Consider the following 27940-nt stretch of genomic DNA (forward strand, 5'->3'; position numbering starts at 1 on the left):
TATTAATTAATATCCTAGATGGCAACTGAAATCATCATTAATATGTCATTTAATCAAAATTACAGCTCCCCACATAAAGTAAGGCCTTTCATTTATGCACTAACTTTAAAATCATTTCTGGAGACTCATTAAATGTTTTTACAGCCGTCATAATTCACCTGTTCAACACGTCTTTAGTGTGCAGAATAGATGTATGAGTGAGTGTGGTGAACGGATTAGAAGCATGAAGAAACACACACAAGCTCATTACGTCTCTTATTTGTTCAAATTTATTAGATATTCTGTTATGTTCCATTGTCTAGACCTTCTGCCACAGCATGACGCCGTGAAAAAGAAACAAAAGAGGAACTAATCGTAATACATTCACTACTAATTCCCCTGAATTTTGCCTTATCAGAAAAGAGAAATTGAATACATTGTGAATCTTTGTCTTTCAAAAACAACAAAAGAAAACATAAAAGAAAGAAACAGTAGATTTTGCAAGTGCTTATTATCATGATTACAAGAAAGAAAAACAGTATTTTGGACTCCATCTGTTCCCTAAGCTTCTACCCTCCCCTCACAGTCATCACTGGTAATGCTACAGAACCGAACATCACGCAGTCTACTCTAGTCTAACGGGGGCGCTCGCCGCTCGCCGCTCGTCGCCCTCACACTCAAGTCCGGCTTTTCACTCCTCATCAGGAAGCTGAGGTCCAGCTGGACTCAGTTTGAAGGCGAGGAGGAGGAGGAGGAGGAGCCGCCCCTTTAAAAGGAATTCCCTTCTTGTCTGATGCAGTTCGAGAGATTCTCAAGACGCACCGATCAAACGGAGAGAATAAAAAAAGAGAGAAGGAAAAAAAACGGAAAAGAAAGTGTTGAGCATGCAGATCAGAATTTTTTTACGTCTTAGAAAAATTGAGTTTTGTTTTTGTTGTTTTGCAATCAGAGGATAAAGTTGAGGTTTGAGGATCAGTGCCAGGTATGAGAGGGAATAATCAGAGGAGGGGGTTTTCTTTCTGCATGTTGAGAAGTTGAGCTTTCAGCGTCGGTGCCAAGAATGTAAAAAAGAAGTGAGGATGACTTTCAACATGAGGGGCAGGCAAACTTTAAAATAGATCAGAATATTCAGAGTGAAGTCAGAATATTCAAGAGGAACGTTTAGATTTTTCAGTATTCGTTTTGAATTGAAACTTTATTCTCATGATTTTGAAAAATTGTCCCAAAAAATGTGTTTTTTTTTCCTCTTTTGCCTTTAAAAAATGTAACTTGATAACATTTCTGCTGCGTTCTCAAAATGCAAAAAGATTCAAAAGTAAATGTGATTTTTCTGACACCTGGCATCAATTCTGCAAGTTTGACTTTATCCTCTTCATGCAAAATCAAAAATTCTCTTCCTATGTCTTTGATTTCTACAGCGTGACCTTGCTCTCCACATCGAGACATTATCTTTGAATGCAAGTCGATTTTTAAAAAACCTCCCTCCTCTGATTTCCTCCCTGACCCTCCTCTGCAGAATCTGGACTGGTCTGATCTCCTCGTGTCCCACGTCATGCCTGTACAGGTGAAACGTCCTGCACCGCTCGACACATCCGTCTCTCCGCTGTACATTCATAAAGCGTGGATGAGGTACAGTTTCATTATGGTTTGAGTTCGCCGCTCGTTCGCTTGCTCGCCGCCCGCAGAGCTGACATCACTGCTCTGAAACTCTCATTAAGTTAGCAGTACAGTAGTGATAGGATAGACCTGACATTGTTTAGTAGCTGTGAGTTTCCCATTCAAGTCAGTGTTTGTATGTACAGTTTGTCCATTTCTATAATGGGCCTATTATAAAGTACACTTATAACTCTCTTTAAACCGGTCTGACATGAAAGCACGCAAAGATAGGTTACCACGAAACCTACACACTCATACCTGATCAAAGAAACAAAGCTGTGTGACTGCACTACGCTACGCCATGATCATAGAAAACATCACCAAATAGTTTCACCTAAAGCCCGACGGGATCCGCATCACGCTCAAAAAGAAAGACTCAACAACCTCCAACTAAAGCGGACGATAAAGCAGGAGAAGCTCGAACTACGTCACCCAACACCAACCTTAAGAGTTTATCTCTGCTGAAGATATTTCATCTTTAAAAACAGTCGAGGAAAGAGTAGACTTTATACTTTCTTTTGAATGAAAAGCTTCAAAAATACAAACCGGGAAATAAAAACTGAACACCCAGAATGCTCGTCAACATCTGCCTGGACGCGCTCACGCTCGCTCTCAGAGAGGAAGCCATAGTTTTTTTAAGAGATATAAAAGAAAACTACTTTTGTTCATGCACGCAGCGACGCACACTCTCATCCTCCTTTTTGTGTTTTAGTTTGTACAAAAAGAAAAAGCTTCAGCGGAGGACGTCCACTGGAAGCTCCAAGCTCCAGCAGGGGAGAGAGGACATGCAGCGACAGCATGAGGCACGCTCGACGGGACGCCTCTGGTCTTCAGCTTCCCCGTCTCGGTCCTCCTTTAAGAGCGAAGGCAGTTTGCAAACAAGCACACAGAGCACACACGCGAACGCACCGGTGTATTGTACAGACTCTCCTAGAGGGCGCCGACGAGCTCTCTCTCTCTTTCATCAACACAAACAATCCACTGGAGCGAAAAGCTGCATTGCACAGACTGTACACATGCAATGACAGTTCAGAGTGAGGAGTCGCTGTTGTTCTCACATGCACTTGTGACGAAAGGAAAAAAGGAAGGGGCGGAGGAGGCCGGGTGTGCATGATGAAAACGTGAATCATGCATTGAATTTGCTTGACTCCAAAAAAAAAAACACAGGCATGGATCGCCACCAAATCAGATAAGAGAGGAAAACGTCCCGAGCGACTGCCAGACAGAGGGGAGGGCGAGACGAAGGGGAGGAGATCCAGACGAAAAGAAAGAGGACGATAATGAAGGGAGAGACGGGGAGTAAAGAAGAGACAGACAGTTATAATACAAGGAAAAGAGAGGGGGGGGTACATGGACCTGCTAGAGTCTTTAAACCAATTCTGAGGGAACCTGTTTTCCTAAAAACCACATTCTAATCAATTTAAAAGGCTTGACTTTCTGAGTCCCGGTTTACACACCTGATAAAAACAAAGCCCATTGTAATAATCAACTAACAATTACATACCAGGCAAGTTACGTTCTGTGCAAAGAGTTTTTTTGTCTTTTTTTAAATGTATGCAAAACCATGTTTTTTTGTTGTTTTCTGAGTGAACGGGAGGCTGTGATTGGGGGGGGGGAAGGAGCTGTACAGTACTGTTAACCAATCGTGTCAAACCCCCCAATGAATCATGTGAGACAGGAGGAGAGGAGAGCGACGGCGGGGGGACGCCCTCCTCAACGTTGGTGGTGGTGGTGGGCGTGTCTCCGATGACATCATCATGACAGGGTTTGGTTGATTTGCCTCATTGCTCATGAGCAGCACTGGTGCCTCGAATCGGACCTGTTTTACGCAGCTGGGAGACGGAGACACAAGATCAGATCAGTCATTGAGTAACAACACAGAGAGTTTAAGATGAGTGAGTGAGGCGAGCACATGCAGGAAGCAGGAGGGGAGACATTCCAGTGATGTTAGTGAGACAATCAGAGGATGAAGCATGCAGGATGAGAGACCTGGAATGTGAGTGAATGAAACTGGAGAATGAAATGAGTTAGAGAGAGCAGAATAAGGTCCTGTTCTTCATTTGTGGTTATAAGGGATGTAAGGATAAATCACAAGACGGTGAAATAATCGATATAAATAAAGGTGGATTAAAATCCATTCAACTAAATTTGTATTTTAAAACAGTAGAGGGCGCTATCTGCATTTTACTCCGCTTGTTCAACATCATTAAGTCTCTCGCTGCCTTTGGCTGTTTCTGAAACGGCCTGCTACATACTACTTACTAATGTAGTAGTCAGTAGGTATTGCCTGCTACATACTGCGTTTGAATTTAGTCTGTAGTATGACTGTTCTGTCTGATCTGTCATGCAGCATGCTGAGCCAGACTTCGCTGGATTTCCGGTTTTGGAAAGCGGAAGTAAACAACGGCGAAGCCTATAAATAAAAAGCTTATTTAGCATCCATTTATGATTTAAAAAGTTAGGAAGTGGTTTATATGTAATTTGATAACTTTCACAGCACCCAAAAACGGATTTCCTCCCGTCAAAAAATGAGGAAAAAGAAAAAGCAGAACGAGCGCTGTGCATTATGGGAAACAGTACGCGAGGCAGACTGGTCCGATGCACACTGAGATATTTTCCCGAATCAGTAGACATCCGGGGAGTTTTGGCATACTGCATAGTATAGTATAGCACTACTATACTAGCAGTACGTACTGATATGTCCAAAATTCAGTATGTAGTAAGTAGTATGTGAACAAGAGCAAAATCTGTAGTATGCCAAAACTCCCCGGATGTCTACTGATTCGGGAAAATATCTCAGTGTGCATCGGACCAGTCTGCCTCGCGTACTGTTTCCCATAATGCACAGCGCTCGTTCTGCTTTTTCTTTTTCCTCATTTTTTGACGGGAGGAAATCTGCTTTCCAAAACCGGAAATCCAGCGAAGTCTGGCTCAGCATGCTGCATGACAGATCGGACAGAACAGTCATACTACATACTAAATTCAAACGCAGTATGTAGTAGGCAATACCTACTGCCTACTACATTAGTAAGTAGTATGTAGCAGGCCATTTCGGAAACAGCCTTAGTGTTTCAGTTCTGAGGTACGGCAGCATTTTAGCTCTCCCTGATATCCCTGAAGATAGAGCTGGGCGATATTGAAATAAATGTTCTCACGATCAAATTGTTCACATCAGTCGATATCGATAATTATCACGATAAATATCAAATTTAATTTCAATGTAAAGTCAGATTTTTGCTCCTCAGTGAAAGTTGAAGACAGTTTTTCAGCAGATTTCTCCTTGAATCTCTTCCCCCTTCAAACACCTCTCTCTCTGCGACATGATTGGTTGTTCAGTGGTGTCTTCTTCTTCTTCTGTCTAATGTTGGGAGGCAACTAGCATTAAAGGCTCATTAGCGCCCCCTCTCTTTCCAGTGGTTGGGGTTGTAATAAGAGGTTTAAATATATTGAATTTGTAATATCTTCATTGAGAAAAATGTATATGGCGATAATTATCATTATTGATTTATCGCCCGGCACTACCTGAAGAAAAACATGTCAATTCACAGCCAGGAGCATGAGCTGCACTTTAGTTTATTTAAAGAGATTTAGAGATTTGTTTTAATATTTAACACTTTCATTTGGGAATCGTTCACTTTCCATTTCTTTTGAATTGTTCTGAAATTTAGAATCTCTTATTCTGAAAGGATGTTTTTAAAGGATGCAGGGGAGAAGAGAAAGATATCTTCTGAAGTGAGGCGTGTATCTTGATGGGATTAACAGGCCAGACTGACGATCAAGGGTGAAAATTAGAAGTGGTTTTGTATTTTTTTAAATTTTTATGTCAATTGGATATTATTATTTTTATGTGCCACTGTAGAAGAAAGCGCCTGCTGAACCCTGTTGGTTAAGGTTTTGTGTGGGTGAGGACATTTGTATCAAACAGATGTATTATTTGTTTTTTTTGTAAAATAAAAATTTAAAGTCATAAAAAAAAAAAATCTGAAATTTTCAAAAAATATTTTTTTTACGGTCATTTTGAGTTTTTTGAAAGGTGCTGGAAAAAAAGTGAGCAGTGGTTTTATTTGAGTTACAACACCTTAAAAATGAAAAAGGATTATATTGTTTATAAAGAAATATAAGAGAACAAATATATATTGCAACTGTCCATATCTGAGGATTGAAATAAAATAACAGTTACTTAAATTTTGAGTTCAATCCAGTTTTCTTGAAATCGTCAGAGAATCATGAGTAAATTGAATCGTGTGTTGAGTGTATCCTTACATCCCTACTAGGCAGATCTTTTTACATAGATGTTCAAAAATCAGTGAACCTCTAATCTCTAATCCAGGACAGTAAAGTCTGGTTTGATCAGCCACACGTTCTACAGATTTCAAGGAGCAACAGTTTAGTTTCTCCAAGCCGTGCTCTCTTTGTTCTGTTCAGGAACATTTTATCCGTCTGCCTGGAGACCACACTCAGAGAACAGACCCATGATCTACAAACACAAACATGAGAGCTGAAAGAAGACACTGGGCTGAAAACAAACAGGTGAGTCAGGCAGCAGGCGGAGCAGTATGAAGAACAGGGTGGAGAATGATCCATGCAGCGCCTCCTCCTCCACTTACTCAGCCTGCCTCTAGAGTTTGACCTACAGCGGCCAGCCTCTACTCGTCCGTCGCAGAGGTACCTCGCACATCTCCCTTCTGACGCATCTGATGTGACAGTCAGGAGTGAAAGGGTTAAATCAGGGGGACTGAAAGGAAGCATGTGTCGAATCCAAAAGATGAACGTCATCATTCACTTGGTGGTAAAACATTAGTTAACACGTGAAAGACGAGAAGAGACACTGAAAGACTTTAAATGAACTCTGACATCATCCTTCAACTTTAACTCCTCTGACAGGAAGAAATCACAGTGTGGAGATTCTTACAGAGAACATTGAACTATCATGTCAAAGTTTTACATCCTGGTATCAAAGAAATCATCAGACCTGCAGCTGTTCATGCATCTTCCTTATCGTGGCTCCTTATTGGAGCAGTTTCTCTACTTTTCATGATCTTGTAAGCAGTCGTTAAAGGAGACCTAATATGCTGATCTGTATTTTAATGCATTAATATAATGCAGTAATATCTGATATCAATGCTAAACCTCTGCAAAGTTTAGTTATGCGAGCTACACAGATGTTTTTGTAGAGCGTTAACGAGCATCATGAGCAGCTGATGATCGTCCTGTTTCACCGTCTGCTCGTGCATTTAGACTTTTAGCGTTTTGTTTTTACTCCAAGGTGTCCACTCTTCATCTAACTTGCTCTAATGGTCATCAAATCTTACGTTCACTCCTGTCAGCATGTCATCTTGTGACCATGTTAACACTAGACAACAATAGAGTCGCCTAAAACATCCGTGAGTCTTCATTTTCAAATATCCAGCCTAGAAATGTAAGGCTCTATCTATTTCTTAGATTGCAAACTAATTTGGCGACTGCTCACCACGCTGCAGGGGAGCTCGAGCTCATGCGATCTCTCAGGCTGCACACGGTGGACTTTTTAGAAGCTGCAAATCATAGAGATCGACTCTACAGGAGTCTCAGACCGACACACTGAGAGGTGAAGGTGAGTTTAACAGGTCTCCTTTAAAACAGACTGTTTCGTTGTGTTCGATTTTAAGTTGCACGGAGCTGTGTGTCCCCCTGACCCCCAATTCACACAGGATACGCCTGCTCTATTCTGTTGTCCTGTTACCCTCTGACACAGTGATCATCTTAGAGTCCTGTTGTAGTCAACCTGGATCACAGATATGTGGGTGCTTGTAGCTTACATCCATAATCGATGAGTATTTCAGGGCGCGCCCTGAACATGAGCACTGACTAGAAGGGGAACGTACCGGCTGCGCAGTGCACGGTGCATCCTGTGTAAATTGGGGGTTAGCGACCATAAAGTATATCTTATCTCTAAAGAGTGTTGGTTCAGATGAAAAAACAACCTTGTGTTAAAAATCAATCACTTCTTAAAGAGTCTGGAGCATAAATCTAACATTAAAGACCTCTGATGACAGGATAGAGTAAACCTGAGTATGATAATCACCTCCTCGAGCTCTTTTTGGGTCTCCTCTTCCATCCGCCTGATGTCCTCCATGGTCAAACCCACCCATCTGTCGATCCAGCAGAACAGCTGGCGGTGGAAGTTGGTGAAAATACGCTTTTCTTGCTGTGAGACAGAAAAAAGGAAACAAGCGGTTAGAGAGGGAAGACATGCAAGAGTACAGATAACTCTACATTCACCTTAAAAACATGCAGCTGGCTTAAAGAAGGGACATCCCTCACAGAGAAGGAGCTCAGTAATGCATCCAACCACACCGCCATCTTTGATCTAATAAATGTTTCTATATCGAGTTAGTCTCTCCCCTGAAGTGGGATGTGCATGCTGCTGAAAGTTGAAATCTCTCTCCCTGTAGTTTTAGGAAAAGTTCCTCAGAGCCACGTCGCCCTCTGCTGCCCGAACCAGGAACTACATGCAAACTAACACAGAGCCTGAGCTCACTTGGTAATCGCCTGTGTGAGTGTAATGAGGTCTTAAGATTGATCCAGCACGCTTACCCTGTGGATGAAACCTTCCACTTTGGTCTGCAGACCCCACCATCTGAACTTTACGGTGACCAGTTTGTACGCACACATGTACGGACAGTCTGTCTTCAGCTCGTTCTGCGGAGAGAGAGAGAGAAGAAGAAGAAGTTTACAAACCGGGTGGAGGCGGAGGACAGACTCTGAGCATCACTGTGGGGCGTACACACCTTCCACTCGGGGTTGAGAGGTCCTCTGCCCGTCTTTTCAGAGTGGAAAAGAGACGGATCTTCTTCTGACTTGTAGTCCTGAGGAAACAAAGGATGATGAAGCTTTAGGATGATGCACAGAACAACGATCACAGCTGCTTCTATCAGGAGCTGCAGGAGGATTTGAGTCACACTGTGTCACGAAGAGGAAGCCTGAACTTGCAGGGATATTTTTTCGTCTATTTAAGATATGCATATGTATGAAAAGTGTTGGAAATATGTATAAAAATCATGTTTTCTGCAGCCGCTCCTGTCGTCATGTTTCAGCTGAAGACCCTGAAGATCTTTAGGAGTCTTCAGTTTGTATTCCTCATTATTTGACCCTCTTTAAACCTTTTTCATCCTTTTATTCTCAAACTTATTTTAGTTCCTTTCACTTCTCTTTTCTGCACACACATCTGCACCTCCACTCTCTTTGCACACACACCCTGCCTCTTTCTGTTCCTCTGTGCCTGGATGTGTTCGCTCCGTTCACTCTCTCTTCCCTAAGTTTGTTTTATTGAATCGACCGAATGATACAGCGCGCGTTTTGAGAGGCTGTTGATGTGCATCTGCAAAAACCAGCTGCTCAAAACTCTTTAGAGAAGGTCCGCACTCATCACGAGACTTTGCACCGGAATCAGACCATCGACAGCAGCTGTAAGAGGCTAATCTCAGGTCCTCTGCAAACAGATCAGCTGGGGCCAAGAAGTGAGCCTGCCCTGAGCGGGGCACGCATTTCACTCCGGGCGCTGCACGTATGAACCACAGACTCACCTCGCTCTCCTTCGTGTCGCCTGTTGGAGAAAAGCAGTAAATGCAGGTATGTTTGTCGACACATCTACACCCACCCCCCACACCCCCTCCGCTAACCTCCAAATCCCAACCCCCGAGCTCACGGCTCCCTGTGCTGTCTTAATCCAGGAGGACTGATGGGAAAGAGTGGAGAGTACCTGGAGCAGATGGACGTTCAGATTAAGCCTGTGCCTCAGCTCTGATCCACTTAAGTCATTACTGCAGAGGAGCTGGTGGGAGAAACGCTGCTACAACTGTGACCTATCTGATAGAGATGCCGTAATACCTCCTCTAAGATGTTAAACCTCGACCAACACGATGGTACAGGTATTACACGGTGACAGCTGCCTGCCATGGGCTGACGGGAGGTTTACAAAGACGACTGACGGTTAGATTCATCGCTGCTCTCGCTCTCTCTCTCTCAGGCTTTTTAACAACGCAGTGGGCTGGAAGTCTGAAGAAGACACGGCTGATGGTGAATGAATGAATGTCTCATTGAGCAGCTGCCGGACAGGATGCTCGTAGTTACGGGGAATGAACTGAGTCATCCGCTGACTCAACGTCAATTTAGAAATGTCGTCTGATGATGGTCTGATTCCAGCAGCTGAGTGAGCAGCATTATTTCATTTCTCTGTGCCTGCACAAAACAAAGTGTGTGTGTGTGTGTGTGTGTTAGGAAACTTGATGAGCAAGAAACATAAACACACACAGCTACTCATCGAGCCACGCAGAAGTATCTGAGTACAGCATGCAGCCCACGCACAAGACTTATGCCAGTCCCCTCAGCTGGTCCCTCTTAAACTGAGGAGTCCAAGAAGTTTATCTATTTATTTTACAGTAAACCAACTCTTTCTTTTACAGATAATAATCATCTAATGAGGAAGACATGCTTTGAAGAGAGGCGGTTTGTCCAAGCGGTTGAGTCACACGCCTCGTAAACAGGCGCCATCGTTCTCAGGAGGGCGGCTCCCTTCCTGCATGTCACTCCCTGCTCTCCTCTTGTGTCCTGCAGCCTGTTGCAGCAGCTGGGCATAAGTTGTGTCTTAAGTTAGGGTGTAAAGTCCTCACTAAACCAGACGTTGAAACTAGTTAGTTTGTAGCTTAAAGGTGACATATCACGCTTTTTTCATCAACATATATTGGTCTAAGAGGTCCCCAAAACATGTCTTTAAAGTTTATGCTCAAAAAAACACTTTGAAATCAGATTCTGGTCTGCCTGAAAAACCCTCTTCTTCAGTCCTCCTCAGAACACTCTGTTTTCTCTCTGACCACGCCCCCTCAGGAAGTGGGTGTGCCCTCGGCTCTCCGGCACGTTGATCTAATGTTTACATGATGGCTGAATATACACGGCTGCTCAGAGATCACATTACTTCATCTGATCCAGAATCTGATCCTGACGGAGAGGCGCCTGCAGCAGGACCTTTCTGAACCATTGGTCACAGATTTAGTGTTTCTTGTTGTTTTATTTGTCAGTATGTAGACGTGTGTCTTGGTACACAGCTACGAACATGTAGCTATGTGGCTATGCTAACTAGCCCTAGCACTTATCCATGATAAATAAAAATCATCCACTAGATCTTCAAATCTGCAGACGTGGGGAGTAAAACCGACCTCTGCCAGAAAGGCAGCGGGACCTTTTCTGAATGATTAGTCACATATTTAGTGTTTCTTGTGTGTCTTGGTACACAGCTACAGTTATGAAGATGTAGCTATGTGGCTATGCTAATTAGCGCTAGCACTTATCCATGACAAATAAAAATCAGCTGTCGTCTCTGATGGACATTTCTTTTCTATATATATTATTGTTGAAATTCTTGTTCTGTACACCTTCTTGTTTGCTGCTGTAACTCCATGAATTTCCCCGTTGTGGGACGAATAAAGGAGGATCTTATCTTATAGTAAGGTGATAAATAAAGCCTAAATCCTTAATCTACGGTGTCTATAATAACAGTGACATTGAGTGGGAAAATTATCAACTACATCATACGTTAATATTCTAGAGATCAAATCTTGCTCATCATATTTTTCCAAAGGATGTAATCTCTCGCGGATAATCAAGCTGGGAGAACTCTCTGCATCTCCTCATCCTCCAAATCATCCCACCTTTCAGAACGACACGCCATGTCAACCGATACTCTACGGAGGACTTTACAACTCCTAGGAGCCAAGTGTAAGAATGAAGTTGGAACTATCTCAGCTTGTGCAACACCTAAAACATTAGTAGAGTGTAAACTCATCCTAAATAAGAAATTACGTTTAAATAAGGCTACGTTTGAACTTACGCACAGCTGGTGCAACAGGCTGCAGGTCTCCTTAACGTCCTATCCTCTCTGAATAAAGGCGTAAAAGCCAAATAATATTACTTAAAAAAGAAAAGGAAAAGTGGAGCTGCAAGACTCGAGCTCGCTTGGTATCAAGCGTTTATTGTGCAGCAAAGCGGCCACCTGCGGGCGCCATCATCTGGGTAAAACAGCGTATCATAATAAAATCCCTTTCTGCATTTTATACTGGTGTTTTGGTCTGTGTGTGTGTGCAGGAGTAAACGACAATAAGTGGCTGCTTTTGCATCACTTGGATCTTCAGCAGATCCGGTACGACCAAACTCTTCCTCAGGGTTCAGGGTTCAGGGTTTTGATCCACTCATCACATATTGTCTTTGTTCTGTAGTGCCTCTTCTTCGTGGTTAAACTCACCCCTGATGCCACTTCGTCACTGTTTGCGATGTCTATGGGAACCACCTCCACAGTCCTCCACGTCTGCTCGTCCAGGTCGTGGACCTGAAGCAGGGAGAGAGAGGGAGGAGGAGAGAAGCTAAGCTCACAGGAAACAAGGGAAACTTTGTTTTCTTATTCAAATCAGAGTGGAGGTAACATTTAAATGACATTCAAATATGAACCGGGCCGGCATCTTCACCCTGAATGTTCTCTTCATGTGCTCAGACTAAGATGGGTTTGTTTTCAGCTTACAGAGAGTGATGGAGAATAACTTAGGAGTGATGTGTTTGTACTTTCTTGGGCTTAGAGGCCGTATATGCATCACATAAGTGCATTGTGGGAAATGTAGGACCAGGTGTGATCTCTGCAGAGTCTTTGTACTCACATTTTCTACTGTTCCCATGTCCGGTTTGTGCCACGTCTCGATCTTTATCATAAAGTCGTCCTTCATGTACTCGTTCTGAAAGCAGGAGGAAAACAAACGTTTAAGAGGAGGGACGATGAATGTTGGGAACTTTTAAAGAGAGGACACTTCTCTTTAGAAGAAGAACTCCCTTGAACACATTTTCTTGTTTGGATTTTCTATCACAGTGAACAAACATCATGTGGTCTCATATTTGGTTCAGCTATCATGGAGGTGTTCGAAGTTTAAAGCATGTTTCGATGTGAATCAGATGACTGAAGGAGTTGACGCTCAGCTGGGGGCTGCGGCTGAGTGACAGGTCTCCACGAGCGCTTTTTATCTCCACTGCTGGACTGATTCTGACCCGGTTGTGCTCCCTACTGACACCTGACCGCGTTCATCTGCTTATCTATCTCAATAAGAACGAGTAGACAGAAAACTGGACTCTGTGAGTCTGAAATCTGTTTCTGTTCAGTTCCCTTGTTGAAGTCTGAGCCTTCACTTTATGACTGTGTGTCTGCAGAGATTATGAGCCTGCTCCACACGTTGATATTCAGCGGGTTTAACGCTTTGAACACCTCAATACGATCCGTAGATATTCAATACTGTCAGTTATATACATTGTGTCGTAGAGGATAATTTGATTCAGGGGAAAAAAACGCACTTGGCTTGGTTTTTGATGGAAAACATCCAAGTTTTTTGGAAAATACTTGAAATGAACATCCCTACTCTCTAGGTTTGAAGAATCAGGTGCAGCTGCTCGACTGAATGCAAACAGGTGAAGCAGATCTGGACCGGCACACAGCGTGCAGAGAATTCCTTGAATGAAGAGATGTACTTAAAGCCTGCGGCTAAATCCACTTAACCAATCAGACTTTTGGACTGAAACAACACGAGTGATGCTACACGATCTATTCTTAACCCGAGCATCGTTAGTAACACTCTTTCTGGAGCTGCAACCAGAAAGCCCGGTCACACACCGGCAATCAAAGCGGCTGATTCTCCAGAAAAACATGCGATCGTTTCATTTCTTGAACCACTGTTATACGTTTTTATTTTTTTGGGTCATCATTGGTGTGTAGAAATATCTGAGAACCTCTCAGTGTGCCAATCAAATGTGTTTCACTTTGACTCTAAACAAAAAGGAAGCCCTCGGGTCTGTGCTGAACTTTGAGGGGACAGACTTCGGTTAGCCTCTTCTGTGGGCGACAAACTGCTCGGTTAAAGACAAACAAGCACTTACATGATGTACTTAAATGTATGAATGTGTCTCCGGGGGAGATGTGGTTAGAAATTCTTTGAAAGCTTTCATTCATTTTACTTTTTACTGAATCGAAGCACAATCCTAAGAACGAAGCGACGAAGCAAAGAAGCAGCCAAGAAGCCATTCACACAACTTCCTGCACGATTACTCCGTTTGGAACTGCTGGCAGTTTCTCACTATGAATCCTAAAACCTGGAGTATAAGTTGCATTGCAATCGCAGTCTGTGTCGCGTTCAGCAAAGTCTGCAACATGCAGCTGTGTTGCTGTTTTTCCCATGTGGAATTGACTCACTAGGTGCAACAAATTCACCCTGACTCGGGTTACCCATCACCGCAGGTCACCTGTTTTCTTAAATTAAGGATTCTTTCCAATCAAATCAGCACTCTGCAAGCTGCATTTACTGAATATTATGCTCCTGCTTTCTTTAAATACAAGATTATGACATAGCGAGGGCGAAAAGCTGTGCCCTGCTCTGTATATCAGCATGCTTTACGAAGCAAAACGGACGTTTGCACTACGAAGGAAAGAAAGGGGGCAATTAATCGCTGCAGGTGTCGTGCAGAAAGGAAGTGATGGTGGCGACTCGCGTTCATGACCGTGCATTTCTGCACCGTGACAAAGCTGAAGCTACATGATGGTGCTAACTACTTGGTAAAATATATCTCTCTGCAGTTTTTATTGCTATACTGGTTGCACCAGTGTACAAGATGCAGCACACTTTTTTAGATGAAAGCACAAAGGTACTAAAAGTGTGACTTAAAGACAACATTTTGCAGAAGTTAGGCAGTAAATTCTGCTGTTTCAAACGTATTCACCAGGCCTTCAAATGCTTCAGAGAATGACAAACAACTCACCGTCACAACTGCAGAGGAAGGAGGAGAAAAGGAGAGAAAACACAAAGTTAGCACAAGTTTCAAACAACGGACCAAAGTTTAGCACCAAAACTGTAAAATACACTAATCGTGATCACATGCAACTACTCAGTTTTTATTCTATGCATGCACAGTGCAGAAAACAGACTTACTTGTGCGACAGTATGGATAAGCGTTCCAAGCCTTTTCGTGAAAAACTAAAGCTCCCTCTGGTGCGATCATCTTCACATACCCTGGGACTTTACTGCAGAGGGGAATAAAAACACAGACCATCAGATCCACAGTCCCAGACTGTCCTTCAAGCCAAAGACAAACATCTTTGATGAAATTATGACTCAGAAAACGTCGTATTATTCCAAAGGTTCAGCTTGTTACAAGAGGTCGTTTGTGTTGTTGCTGATTCAAAGGCAACTCTTGTGCAAAAAAGCTCTGACTCATATTTCCTGGAAAATCAAAGAATAGCATGAAAAATAAACAGAGGGTGGACAAACGGGAGGAAACACCTGAGAGGGAAGATCGTTTGTAGAAAAGAGACAAAGCTTGATAATTCTGTGATTCATAGAAAAGTCTCCCCTGAAAGGACATCTTTAAGAAGAGATGCAGAGAGAATCACGCAGAAACTGTGTCTTTACTTTAAAGGTAAAGCCGGTTCAGTGAAATGGCGGCTTATTTTGGCAAGCCCAGAGGTCATCAACACCTAATGTGTCCCGTCAGATACCTGCCAAAAACTCCACCTTCAGATCTGGCAGCAGACGGTTCAAGTTTCCTGCGATACAAACAAACACGTCGAGTGCCAGCTCACGGTTTGATGAGCCTAACTTACTTATGGTACGTGTTCGTGATCCGGGCCAAAGCTCAGAACAATGACAGAAATGCCTTTTTGTTAATCTGGTACTTTTTACAGTGATTTCAGGGGTTTATTTGCAGCTGTATGTACATATTCTATAAGGCTGCAAATGCTTCATTGTCTCCCTTAGATTGAAACCATTGCATCTTCTATCTTCTAACCTTTAGGCTGTGTCTTCAAAGCCGCCTGACAAAAGCAGAAATGTTACCATGCAAGACAAGAGAGTTGTTGATCTCCTGCTGCTCATGTTTGTTGCTTTTCATGTGCTTTTATGTGTGACATAAATATTCTGACAATATAAAGAGCCAGAGCAACACATAAGCATAAATAAATGATCCGATCATGCAGCTGTAAACCTGCAGAGCATCGACTCTGCTAGGTAAAATGACCGTTTTGTCAATGAAGCTCTAAAGGTGCACATTTAGAAAACCTTCTGAGCCAGTTTAGTGTGAGTTTGTATCTAGCTGTTATTTAGACCCCAAAACATGTAAAACACAGAGCCCTGTTTAAAAATACAAGAACTCCTCTTCAAGTAAAAGTCTTGGAAGGAGCAGGTCCCCCTGAAGTCTTTGAACATTCTCTGGAAATGAAGTCAGAAAGAAAAACAAACATTCTCCCCTGAAGAACGAATGACTCAAATGAAAGCCTGCCTCAAAAAGAAGCCTGGTTCAAATGAAAGCCTGCCTCAAATAGAAGCCTGGTTTGAATAGAAGCCTAGCTCAATTAAAACCTGGTTCAAATAAAAGCCTGATTCAAATAAAGGCCTGATTCAAATAAAGGCCTGATTCAAATAAAAGCCTGGTTCAAATAAAAGCCTGATTCAAATAAAAGCCTAATTCAATTGAAAGCTAGACTTAAATAAAAGCCTGCCTCAAATAAAAGCCTGGGTCAAATAAAAGCCTGATTCATATAAAAGCCTGGTTTGAATAGAAGCCTAGATCAATTAAAACCTCGTTTAAATAAAAGCCAGGCTCACATAAAACCTGGTTCAAATAAAGGCCTGATTCAAATAAAGGCCTGATTCAAATAAAAGCCTGGTTCAAATAAAAGCCTGATTCAAATAAAAGCCTAATTCAATTGAAAGCTAGACTTAAATAAAAACCTGCCTCAAATAAAAGCCTGGTTCAAATAAAGGCCTGATTCAAATAAAGGCCTGGTTCAAATAAAAGCCTGGTTCAAATAAAAGCCAGGGTCAAATAAAAGCCTGATTCATATAAAAGCCTGGTTTGAATAGAAGCCTAGCTCAATTAAAACCGGGTTGAAATAAAAGCCAGACTCACATAAAAGCCTGGTTCAAATAAAAGCCTGATTCAAATAAAGGCCTGATCAAATAAAGGCCTGGTTCAAATAAAAGCCTGGTTCAAATAAAAGCCTAGATCAAATAAAAGCCTAATTCAATTGAAAGCCAGACTTAAATAAAAGCCTGGCTAAAATAAAAGCCTGGTTCAAATAAAAGCCTGATTGAAATAAAAGCCTGACTCATATTAATGCCTGACTCAAAGGACAGTCTGGCTTAAATAAAAGCCTGGCTCAAATAAAAGCCTGATTGAAATAAAAGCCTGACTCATATTAATGCCTGACTCAAAGGACAGTCTGGCTTAAAAAAAAGGCCTGGCTCAAATAAAAGTCTGTTTCAAATAAAAGCCTGATTGAAATAAAAGCCTGACTCATATTAATGCCTGACTCAAAGGACAGTCTGGCTTAAATAAAAGCCTAATTCAATATAAAGCCAGACTCACAAAAAACCCTGGTTCAAATAAAAGCCTGGTTCATTTAAGAGCCTGATTCAAATAAAATCCTGACTCAAATAAAAGCCAGACTCAAATGAAAGCCTGCCTTAAATAAGAGCCTGGTTCAAATAAAAGTCTGTCTCAAAAAAAGGCCTGGTTCAAATTAAAGCCTCGCTGAAATAAAAGCCTGACTCAAATAAAGGCCTGGTTAAATATGAAAGACTTGCCTCTTTAGATGGTATATTTTATGTGTGTATTGTCCCTTCTCTCCATCCTTCTCGTACGGCTCGTTCTTCAGCACCTCGATCCCTTCTCCTCCTCCGGTCTCATTTTTGCTGGCCTCAGCCACAGAGTACAGCTGCCCTACTTGATACTGAAAGACAGACGAGAGAAAAGGGACAAAGAAGGATGTTTAGCCGTTAGCCATGTGGACAGAAGTTGTTGTTATTTACCAGAACAGGAAGAGACTGAGCAGATCCCTAAAGCTAATGCCAGTATGGAAAGGATGCAGACACAACAGAGACGTGAAGCTTGCCTGAAGAAGTCTACTCAACAAGAAAAGCCTCACTTCTCTGTCTGAAGAGTAACTTTTAATACTTTGACTCATCTTGGGGTATTTCTGCTGCTTGGTAGTCCCTCAGTTTGATATTTCTGGAGCGGCTGAACTCAAACTGAGGCTTCAGAACATCCTTTTATCAACCTGTGGCTGACCTCACAAAAGCTTCATTCATGTTTTCCTACAGTCTGCAGGAAGACATCCTTAATCCCTTTCAAAATAAACTCCAGTCCCTGATTAGCCCTCTGAGTTTTCATACAGGATAGAAGACATTACTGGATTTTAAACATTAAAGCCGAGGGATGCCTTATCCAGAGAGCTCCGGCTTTGCAGAACACCCTTTGTTCAAAACGGAAAACGCCCAGTTGTCTCTAATAAAATAACGCTCCTCCGGCCGGCCACAGTTTCCCCCATGCAGAGAAGGCTGTGAATCCAGGCCAGTGTGTGATGTCAGTAGATATCACGATGGAGTCCAGACTCACTGAAGCAAAAGTCATCTCTTTTTGGAGCTACATGGAGCACAAGAAGAGTAAGAAATGTGATTTCCATGAAGAAGAAGAGTCTGAGCTCACACCCTGCAAACACGACAACAATCTGTCAAACTGAAGCGCACGCTAACAAAGACTATTCTGTCCTCCAATGTGTCCCAGACGATGGTCTGAATGGATGAGCAATCTCTGCAGAGAAGAACATGCCACAAAAACACCACTGCAACTGTCTGTCGTCTGTTACACACTAAGAAAAGGATCTGAGCAAGTTCAGTGTTACAGTTCCAAAACTTTTTGTACCTAGCCGTCATTTAGACCCCGACACATTTAAAAAACAGAACCAGGTTTAAAAATACAAGAACTCCTCTTCAAGTAAAGGTCTTTAAAGGAACAGGTCCCCCTTTAGTCTTTGAACATTCTCTGGAAATGAATTCAGAAAGAAAAACAAACATTCTCCTCTGAAGAACGTATGACTCAAATAAAAGCCTGGTTCAAAGAAAAGCCTGAGTTGAATAAAAGCCGGGTTCAAATAAAAGCCTGACTCGTATAGAAACCTGGTTCAAATAAAAGCCTGGTTTAAATAAAAGCCTGACTCGTATAGAAACCTGGTTCAAATAAAAGCCGGGTTCAAATAAAAGCCTGACTCGTATAGAAACCTGGTTCAAGTAAAAGCCTGGTTTAAATAAAAGCCTGACTCGTATAGAAACCTGGTTCAAATAAAAGCCGGACACGTATAGAAACCTGGTTCAAATAAAAGCCTGGTTCAAATAAAGGTCTGACTAAAATAGAGGCCTGGTTCAAATAGAAGCCTGGTTCAAATTAAAGTCTGACTCATATAGAAGCCTGGTTCAAATAAAAGCCTGGTTCAAATAAAGGTCTGACTCAAATAGAGGCCTGGTTCAAATAAAAGCCTGGTTCAAATAAAGGTCTGACTAAAATAGAAGCCTGGTTCAAATAGAAGCCTGGTTCAAATAAAAGTCTGACTCATATAGAAGCCTGGTTCAAATAAAAGCCTGGTTCAAATAAAGGTCTGACTGAAATAGAAGCCTGGTTTAAATAAAAGTCTGACTCTAATAACATCCTGGTTCAAATAGAAGCCTGGTTAGAATAGAAGCCTGGTTCAAATAAAAGCCTGACTCAAATAAAAGCCTGGTTCAAATAAAAGTCTGACTCTAATAAAAGCCTGGTTCAAATAGAAGCCTGATTAGAATAGAAGCCTTGTTCAAATTGAAGTCTGACTCTAATAAAAGCCTGGTTGGAATAGAATCCTGGTTAGAATAGAATCCTGGTTCAAATAGAAGCCTGACTCAAATAAAAAGCCTGGTTCAAATAAAACCTGACTGAAATAGAAGCCTGGTTGAAATAAAAGTCTGACTCAAATAAAAGCCTGACTCGAATAAAGCCTGACTGAAATAGAAACCTGGTTCAAATAAAATGTAGGATTTAGGATGTCTTCCAGCAGACTGTAGGAAAACATGAATGAAGCTTTTTTTTTTTAAATACCACTGCAATCTTGTTAAAGCAAAATGTATCAGGATGAATCTAATGAGTGGGTGTGGAGTTAATGACACTCACCTCTTCCACAGAGACTGGCAACACCACACGGCTGTAAGAGGACAAACAAGGGAGGGAGAGAGGGAGGGGCAGGAAACAGAGAGAGAAACAAAGAGGTTAACACAGTGGTGTGAAAACAGACGAGTAAAATATCTTAACAGGTCATGAATCAGCCTGGATGGAGGTCATTCTTTAAACTCAATGTCAAATGAACCTCCTAAGAGTCTCTATGATTCTGCACAGATCAGAATTAGATAGAACAACAAAGCATGAACGACACAAAGATAGAGGAACATTTGATCAAACCATCATGAAGGAATTAAAAGTCCACTTCTGAATGTTAAAACTCAGATTAAGCTCCCAGAGGTGGAGTCATTTCCAGATGCATGTCACCAGCTGCAGCTCAACTAAAAAGCAACAAAATTCTGCAGAATTCAAGTAAAAAAAATATATCAAAAAAAGCAGAAATTAATTCTTCTTAAACCACAAAATATCCACTTTTTTTCAGTCTTAAGGAGTAGAAATATTCTCAATATTGTCCAGTTTCTTGGTGATTAAGGAGAGGAGACAGACGTCCGTTCTTCTTCTACACATCAAGTTAATAACTAGAAAATGATTTTAACTAATCTAGTAGAAAGAAGGCAGCCTGTCCTGAGCTTCAATGTCCCCTGCTACTATAAATAACAACCTGAGTATTGAGAGTTCAGTGAAAGGTTGTTCCTCCTCTCACGTCTTCCTCCATGATTGACATGTTTTGCCCCCCGCCCTCTACCTAAACAGACACTGATTGATGAGGAGGGTTAGAATATGCAGCCGGACGAGAAGCTGAATTCGAGGTAAGAGGCCTTAAAGACGGTCTGAGATGTAAACAAGGTGAAGAAGTTAGAACCTGAATTTAAAGCTGAGAGAGAGACAGATATGATGGATTACAGTTTCCTGATTTAAACGGCCAAATATTCTGATTTCAGCGTTTTTTTATCAGCTCCTGAAATGTGAATATTTTCTGGTGTATTTCCTCGACTGTAACCTGATCATCTCTGAGGGGGGAACAAGAGAGACATTTCAGGACACATCCTTAGCTTTGTGAGGCGCCGATAATCAACTAACTATGATAGGAAATTGGTTCAAATATAAAAGCCTGACTCGAATAAAAGCCTGGTTCAAATAAAAGCCTGACTCATATAGAAACCTGGTTCAAATAAAAGCCTGGTCCAAATAAAAGTCTGCCCAAATAAAAGCCTGGTTCAAATAGAAGTCTGACTCAAATAAAAGCCTGGTTCAAATAATAGCCGGATTTAAATAAAACTCTGGTTCAAATAAAAGCCTGACTCGTATAGAAACCTGGTTCAAATAAAAGCCTGGTCCAAATAAATGTCTGACTCAAATAAAAGCCTGGATCAAATACAAGCCTGTTTAGAATAGAAGCCGGATTCAAATAGAAGCCTGATTAGAATAGAAGCCTGGTTCAAATAAAAGCCTGGTCCAAATAAAAGTCTGCCCAAATAAAAGCCTGACTCATATAGAAACCTGGTTCAAATAAAAGCCTGGTTCAAATAGAAGTGTCACTCAAATAAAAGCCTGGTTCAAATAGAAGTCTGATTAAAATAAAAGCCTGACTCAAATAGAAGCCTGGCTCAAATAAAAGCCTGGTTCAAATAGAAGCCTGACTCAGATAAAAGCTTGGTTCAAATAGAAGCCTGACTCAAATAAAAGCCTGGTTCAAATAGAAGCCTGACTCCAATAAAAGCCTGACTCAAATAAAAGCCTGACTCAAATAAAAGCCTGACTCAAATAAAAGCCTGACTCATATAGAAACTTGGTTCAAATAAAAGTCTGACTCAAATAAAAGCCTGGTTCAAATAGAAGCCTGACTCCAATAAAAGCCTGACTCAAATAAAGGCCTGACTCAAATAAAAGCCTGACTCAAATAATAGGACATCTTTTGCTTTGTTAGTCGCGATAATCAACATGCATGATCGTTTCTTGACATTTGATGTCCCTGGAGTAAGAAATGGTTCAAAAGTTTGATCAAAAATTAAAGTGTTTCCACTCAAAACAGAAACACTTTTGGTTCGACGTAGAAAACAGAAAATCTGGAGCAGCATTTTTTTATCTGGAAGCTGACTGATACTGAAAACAGCTGCAAACATCCCTCAGCTCGTACCTGCCGTGCGCCGCTCTTTGCTTCTCTGCGGAAACAAAAGCTTAAGACAATATTTGTAAATGTTCTTCTTTGATACCAAGGGAACGTTGCCACATAAATAAATATGACATGACACGATGGATCGAGCTCGGAGAGGCCGGTGTAGACTCTGGCTCTGACAGCAGAGTAACCAGAGGAACAATGTTGCTCAACTGGAAAAACAAAGAGCAGACACACAGAGACACAGAGACACTGAGTGTGTGTGGTTTCGGCCCAAAACGAGAGAGAAAGTAACCGCTGCAGGAGACTGGAGCAGATCAATCAGTCACGCTGAGTCCCGTTATAAGACCAGAGGTGTTTTAATCTCATGTAATACAAAGCTGAGAGCGCTCAGTCCGAGTGGAGTCTACGCACCTGTTCATTTACCTGCTTAGATTAGCTTTCACAGTGTGGTGAGAAATTCGTCAAAATCAGTGACCCCCACGGTGAGCTCAGACCTGAACATTGTGTTCAAAAGCATCCATTTCTCTTCCACTGATAACTGCAGGGGTTAATAATTAACAAGGTATTGATTACTCGCTGTCAAGTTATCGATCCTGCCGAGAAAAGGCATTGTTTGAATCTTCGAGGGAAAGTGTGATCAGTGAGAGAGAAGAGACGACAGTTCATGATCATGCAGATTTACGGTGTTTACAGTCACTCTGCAGCAGCAGAGAGGAGAGCAGCACCAGGCTGGATGATAGAGAGCTAAACTGTCTGAACTGGACGGCTGAGCAGAGACGGCTGAGGTAATCTTGTAGTACGGGGAATCTCTGGTTATGTAAGACGCAGAGTGAGACGCCTGCACACGACACACACCTGCAGGAGTTAAAAACGGAGATGCACGATTAGTTCATCGATTAAGATCTGCTGCAAGGATCTGATATTCTTTGTGTCATGATGTCAGCTTGATTTTGTGGCCTTAGATGAAGATAAAATGAAGCAAAAGCAGCTTCAATGAGTCTAAAAAATCAAAAGTAGAGGTTTTCTTTTAAGCATATAATTGAGGAATTACTCTGCAGATGGATGAAACACAAAGTTGGATCGTTTGACGGCTGATATATCAGGATTTTCAGACCTCATGCTCCTCTGTCAATCATAACCGAAGCCAGGTTTCACAACAGAGATAACAACTCTGCTGTACATTTCTGTAAAAGTGTGGAGTCTCACAGAGCAGCCAGGTCTTAATGTGTCATATTCAGCACATGCATCTTCTTCAAATGTGCGTTCTAGTCGTAAATATGAAGGAGATTTAAGAGTGATTGTTCTGAACTCTGCAGACAGACGAGTGTTCACTTCCTCAGTGGATGGTTTTTCGTATTAAAGTGTTAAATGTAAGATGTAACGGTTAATCAAAGACGGAGCTGTCGACCGTGTGCTTGAGGTTTACATGGAGGCACGGAGGAAATGAATTAGCAACACTTAAAGTGAATGAACTCTTCGCCACCTCGAGACGTTCGCTGAGACTGAGACTGGAATTCTTTCAACAGGAACTAAAGAAGTCAGAGACAAAGTTCAGACCAAGCTGGGAAGTTTAGATTTTAATTTGAATGCTCGTTTTAACAAAGTCATAAGAGCTTCATTTTATCATCTTAGAAACATAAAGTCAGACTTTTTTTTAACTCTGAAAGACGCCGACATTTTGATTCATGCTGTTCATGAAGATCACATCACCCCTCTTCTTCAAACTCTGCCCAGGCTCCCTGTCTCTTTTAGATTTTAAAGCCCTTTTACTTGTTTTTAAAGCTCCTCCATACATCACAGATAATCTTGAGTGCTTCCCTTTTAAATGTTCCTCGTGGCCTGAGAACTTTCTGTTTTTATACCCGTAAACTCTGAACTCTGGGTGTTTTTAAAAGTAGACTTAAGACTGACCTTTCCAATAAGGCTTTTAACTTGGAGTAATTCCCCTTTAGCCCTGGACTTACTTGTATTACTTGTATAAACATTGTTTTAGCATCATTATTATTATTATTATTATTTCTATCTTCTTTTTTTGTAATTATTTCATTGTATTTTTCTGGTATTTATTTTATTTAATTGATTGATTTTTATTTCATTTGTATTTTTAAGTATGTTGTATCACCTTCCTCTCTCTTGTTTGAGTCTTGTACCATTTTCCTATTTGCTGTTGTTTCCTGTCTCTGTTCTTTAGTGAAGCTCTTTGAGCTGCATGCTTGTCTGTTTGTTTTATTGTTTGTTTATTGATTAAATCAGCAAAGATAGAGGATTTTGATAAAATCATACTCTGCTTTTTACCGACTTTATGTCTCCTGCATGAGATCGTATCCACCCGGCTTCCTTTGATACAGCAAATGTTTACTATCACCTCTGATACAGTTTATTAAAGTGCTTTGTTGCTGTGTTAATGAAGGTTCATTAAAATTAAGGCTGTTATTCTAACAGTTACAAGCAGCCCCAGGCTCCTGTTTGTGTGGTTCCTCGAAAGCACGGCGCTTTATTTGCACACGTTCAAAACCTCGACCGTGATTTGATTTTGAAGCAGAGGAGGGTGGAGGTCACCTGAGCTCGCTGACATCCTCTAGTCCCGTATCTCTTAACAGGAGGCTGTCACAGTGAGAAAACTGTTCAATTATATTATTTTAAAATCAAATGAAAGCTCTATTTTCACCAGGTCTCCTTGTTTGCTCATCTTTGGGTACACAGAGACGTCTCCCAGACTGGCAAAGCTGGCACACCAACATTTCATCAGAGCCTCCTGAGCGGACCCTGTTTTCTGCTGCCAGACTGAGACCTGGCTGCACTCCTGACTTATACCCGACCACAGGGACACTTCATTTCCTCAGGACACTGAAAACTGGACACCATGAGTCACAAATATTTTCCTGTTCAGTTCTTTTGTTGCAGAAGTTGACTGGATCTTTACATTTCAATTAGAAACAGAACTAACTTAACTTTTTTGGCTTTTAACTGCCAGTAATATCATGCATCTCTAATAGAAAGTCATTAGAAGTACCAGGGTTCACGTTCTTGCACCTGGGGTTCAGATAAAGAGGCCAACGTTCCCCCAAAACCTCACCCCTGTTATTGCCCATGATAACTCTATAAGTCGTCTTCTTTTCAGATATTTTTTCATGCACATCTTGGCAAAAAGCTTCAGACTAGAGGACACATATTGTAAACAAACATGATGAGTAGGTTCAGTATGTTTTTAAAGATGCAAAAGTGACGTATTTTATATTTCCCCTCAATCATAAAGCTTCATTTCCCAGCAGCATATGGAGGTGTGCTCTAAAATTAATCTCTAAATTTGGAATTTCTGCAACAAAAGAACCAAACAGGAAGTTATTTGTGACTCACGGTTATTATGGAGTTATTCTTCTTAAAGCCAGAAACAGATTGTTACCTGAAAACCTACAGAAGCTGTTTGTGTTTGGATCTCATGAGGAGGATCATAAACGGAAGTTAAACTTTGGAACTCTCTGGATGATGATATAAAACACTTCAAGTTTAAAAGAATGATGAAATAAAAAGGTAACTGGAAACTACGACTTAATCCAGTAACTCTGGGTTTGATTGTTTCAGAATAGATTGTAAAACTTTTATATTTTCATGGAAAGAAAAGCTCAGCCGTCTGATTTTGTAACTTATGTTGTGTTTAAGTTCTTCTTCTTTCTGCTCTTGTGTGTGCATGAACAGTGTATACATATTTTGAGAAGATGTGTATCATATATGTTGATTTTAGAATATTTGAATAATCGAATAGTTCATGTGATGATTATTTCATCTTTAAAATGTTGTTTTCTGACTGTTTTTTTTACTACCCCCTGGTTGTAATATGGCACAGTGGTTGCAGGGTATCTGATAGCTGTGTAAAGAACAAAAACTTTCATAATAACTTCATAATATTACAGATTAGGTCAAATGCGGCATCTCTGTGAGATTCAGACTTCTGCACCAGAGTTCTGGAAGGAACTTCTACAGAAAAATAAACGAAAAATGAGGTTTAGTGCAAACTTTATAAGTAAAGGGAAGATACCTTTACCATATCCATGCATGTATTATATCTAAATCAACTTTGCACCATCATTAAATGGATCTCTCTCTCTTTACATCTGCAGGAATGATATTTCTGCATGGAATGCTCATCTTTGAATACTTAGGTAAGCTAATAAGCGGGTTGGTTGTCCATCTCTGGCGACCCATTGGTTGGTACATTGGTACATATTCATTTATAAGGCTATTCTTGGTCTGCTGCCACACTACCTCTGTGTCCTTATCACACAGAAAAGTGCTGGACAGTACTCACTGCGTTCCCAGGACTTTTTAATGCTTCTGTCCCAAAAGCTCAAACAGAAACTGGGAAAAGAGCTTTTAGGTATTCTGCACCCTCAGTCTGGAATTCATTGCAGAATGGTTTGAAACTCAAGGAGCTGGTGTCACTTAATGTTTCTAAATCTAAAATGAAAGACCTGGAAGTTGAATCTTTAGGATGTCGTTGTTTTTAGTCGATCTTGTTACAACTGCCTCCTAGGTAACGTCTCTTTCTGCGATAAACGTTGTGCTTGTAAAGTGTTCTTCGGTTCTCTGTGTGTCCATGTCTGGAACTTTGTGTTTTTTTGCTGCTGACTGTTTCGCCAGGTCTCCCTTAGAAAAGAGATCTTTGATCTCAATGGGACCAACCTGGTTAAATAAAGGCTAAATACATAAATAACTAAATATGAATGAATGACTGAATAAAATAAGGGTTTATTCTATATAATAAAGATTTCTGGTTCTTTATAATGAATAAAAGGTGCTACTTTCTATCTTGCATTAAAGGCCTTGAATGAAAATGCATAGAAACTTCTTAGTATGGTATATTTACAAGATTAGCCCTTATGTATTTGTATGTATTCATCCTTTATGCACCTAAATATACATCTGTGCCTGATTATAATATTTCAGAGACGTCAAAGCAGTGTTACTATATATGTATCACACTGTAAACCACTAAAGACTCCTGTGACAGATCACTTACATGTGCATGTCTTATTATTATATTCATCTACTACACGTGCACTCTGGCTTAAGCTAATTTAACTTATGTCATGTCTTTAAAAGTCAAATTCCTTGTGCACGAGCTCACTTCAATAAAGCTTTCTTGACTCTTGAATAAATGAAGGCTGAGCATTTCATGGTGACAACAGGTACCGTTACACCGAGCGCACACAGGTTAGCCACACTGTGAAAGCTAGCTCTGCTGTATTAGAATAAAGGGGATAAAAACACAACACACACACTCTCTTACACACACAGCTCTGTTATAAAGGCAGCTTTCCTCCTATGGTTCTAACAGCCGCCCAGTTAAAGGGCTAACTCTTCCATGCTAGCTCCACAAAGTAAAGTAGTGAGTCCTTCCCTAACCTCACGCTAGCTTGAAGGGTAACGCTGCTGTGAGCTCCATACAGGAGGTTTAATTCCGCTTTAACTCTTTGTTGCTCCACCTCCTCCTGTTAGCATGTAGCTCAGGTTATTTGTTTGCTACATTAATGAGCTGCTGTGACAGAAAACAGGCGAGCTAGCAGCTAGCCAGCTAATGTAGCCTAGCTAGCATTAATGTTAAATCCTAATCTGTGACTCCGGGGACTAAAGCTCCACATAACGGCTCCTTACAGACAGAACACCTCCTGAGGGGGACCGAGCTAACACTGACAGGGTGGTGTTAGCCTGTTGGAGCCTTGTTGAGTGGCTAACAGCAGTGTTTCGGTGTAATCAGTGAAGCTTATTTATGTAACTCATGTTCATTAAGAAGCTAATTATCTGCTGCTAACGTTAGCTTCAGTAGCGACGCCTCAAACAGACCGGTGAGTCCCGTTATCCTGATCCACCCTCTCAAAGCTCCTTTAACGGGTTAAACGACGAGGAATCAAACCAGAGACACCCCCAAACAACACACACGGCTTCCCTCTCAATTAATAAACCCTCAGAGTCAGGGAATCGAGTCTTTAAATGAGCCAGAAGAGGTTTTTTAAAAACATTTAACACTCACTATTCCTTGATGAGCACCATCTTCGTCACCCGGGCTGCGCCTGCGCACTGGGAGTCGACACCAGATAGAATTATCAACAAGTTCGTTCCGCCCTCCTGGACTCACCTGATTGGCTGAGA

The 27940-nt window shown here is 41.3% G+C and overlaps 1 protein-coding gene across 1 annotated transcript; it reads right to left on the reverse strand.

The window, feature by feature from the left end:
• Positions 1–246: 246 nt before the first annotated feature.
• Positions 247–27905, reverse strand: pitpnb (phosphatidylinositol transfer protein, beta). Its single transcript, XM_034710038.1, has 12 exons — positions 27822–27905; positions 19669–19699; positions 17277–17422; positions 14625–14716; positions 14455–14462; positions 12318–12392; positions 11912–11995; positions 8406–8483; positions 8212–8316; positions 7700–7822; positions 6243–6329; positions 247–3467 (listed from the first exon to the last, which is right to left on the reverse strand). Exons 1-11 carry the CDS (start codon positions 27839–27841, stop codon positions 6282–6284), a joined length of 810 nt encoding a protein of 269 aa, XP_034565929.1. The 5' UTR covers positions 27842–27905; the 3' UTR covers positions 247–3467; positions 6243–6281.
• Positions 27906–27940: the final 35 nt, after the last annotated feature.

Source organism: Notolabrus celidotus, chromosome 19, assembly GCF_009762535.1.
Source record: "Notolabrus celidotus isolate fNotCel1 chromosome 19, fNotCel1.pri, whole genome shotgun sequence".
Lineage (NCBI taxonomy): Eukaryota > Metazoa > Chordata > Actinopteri > Labriformes > Labridae > Notolabrus > Notolabrus celidotus.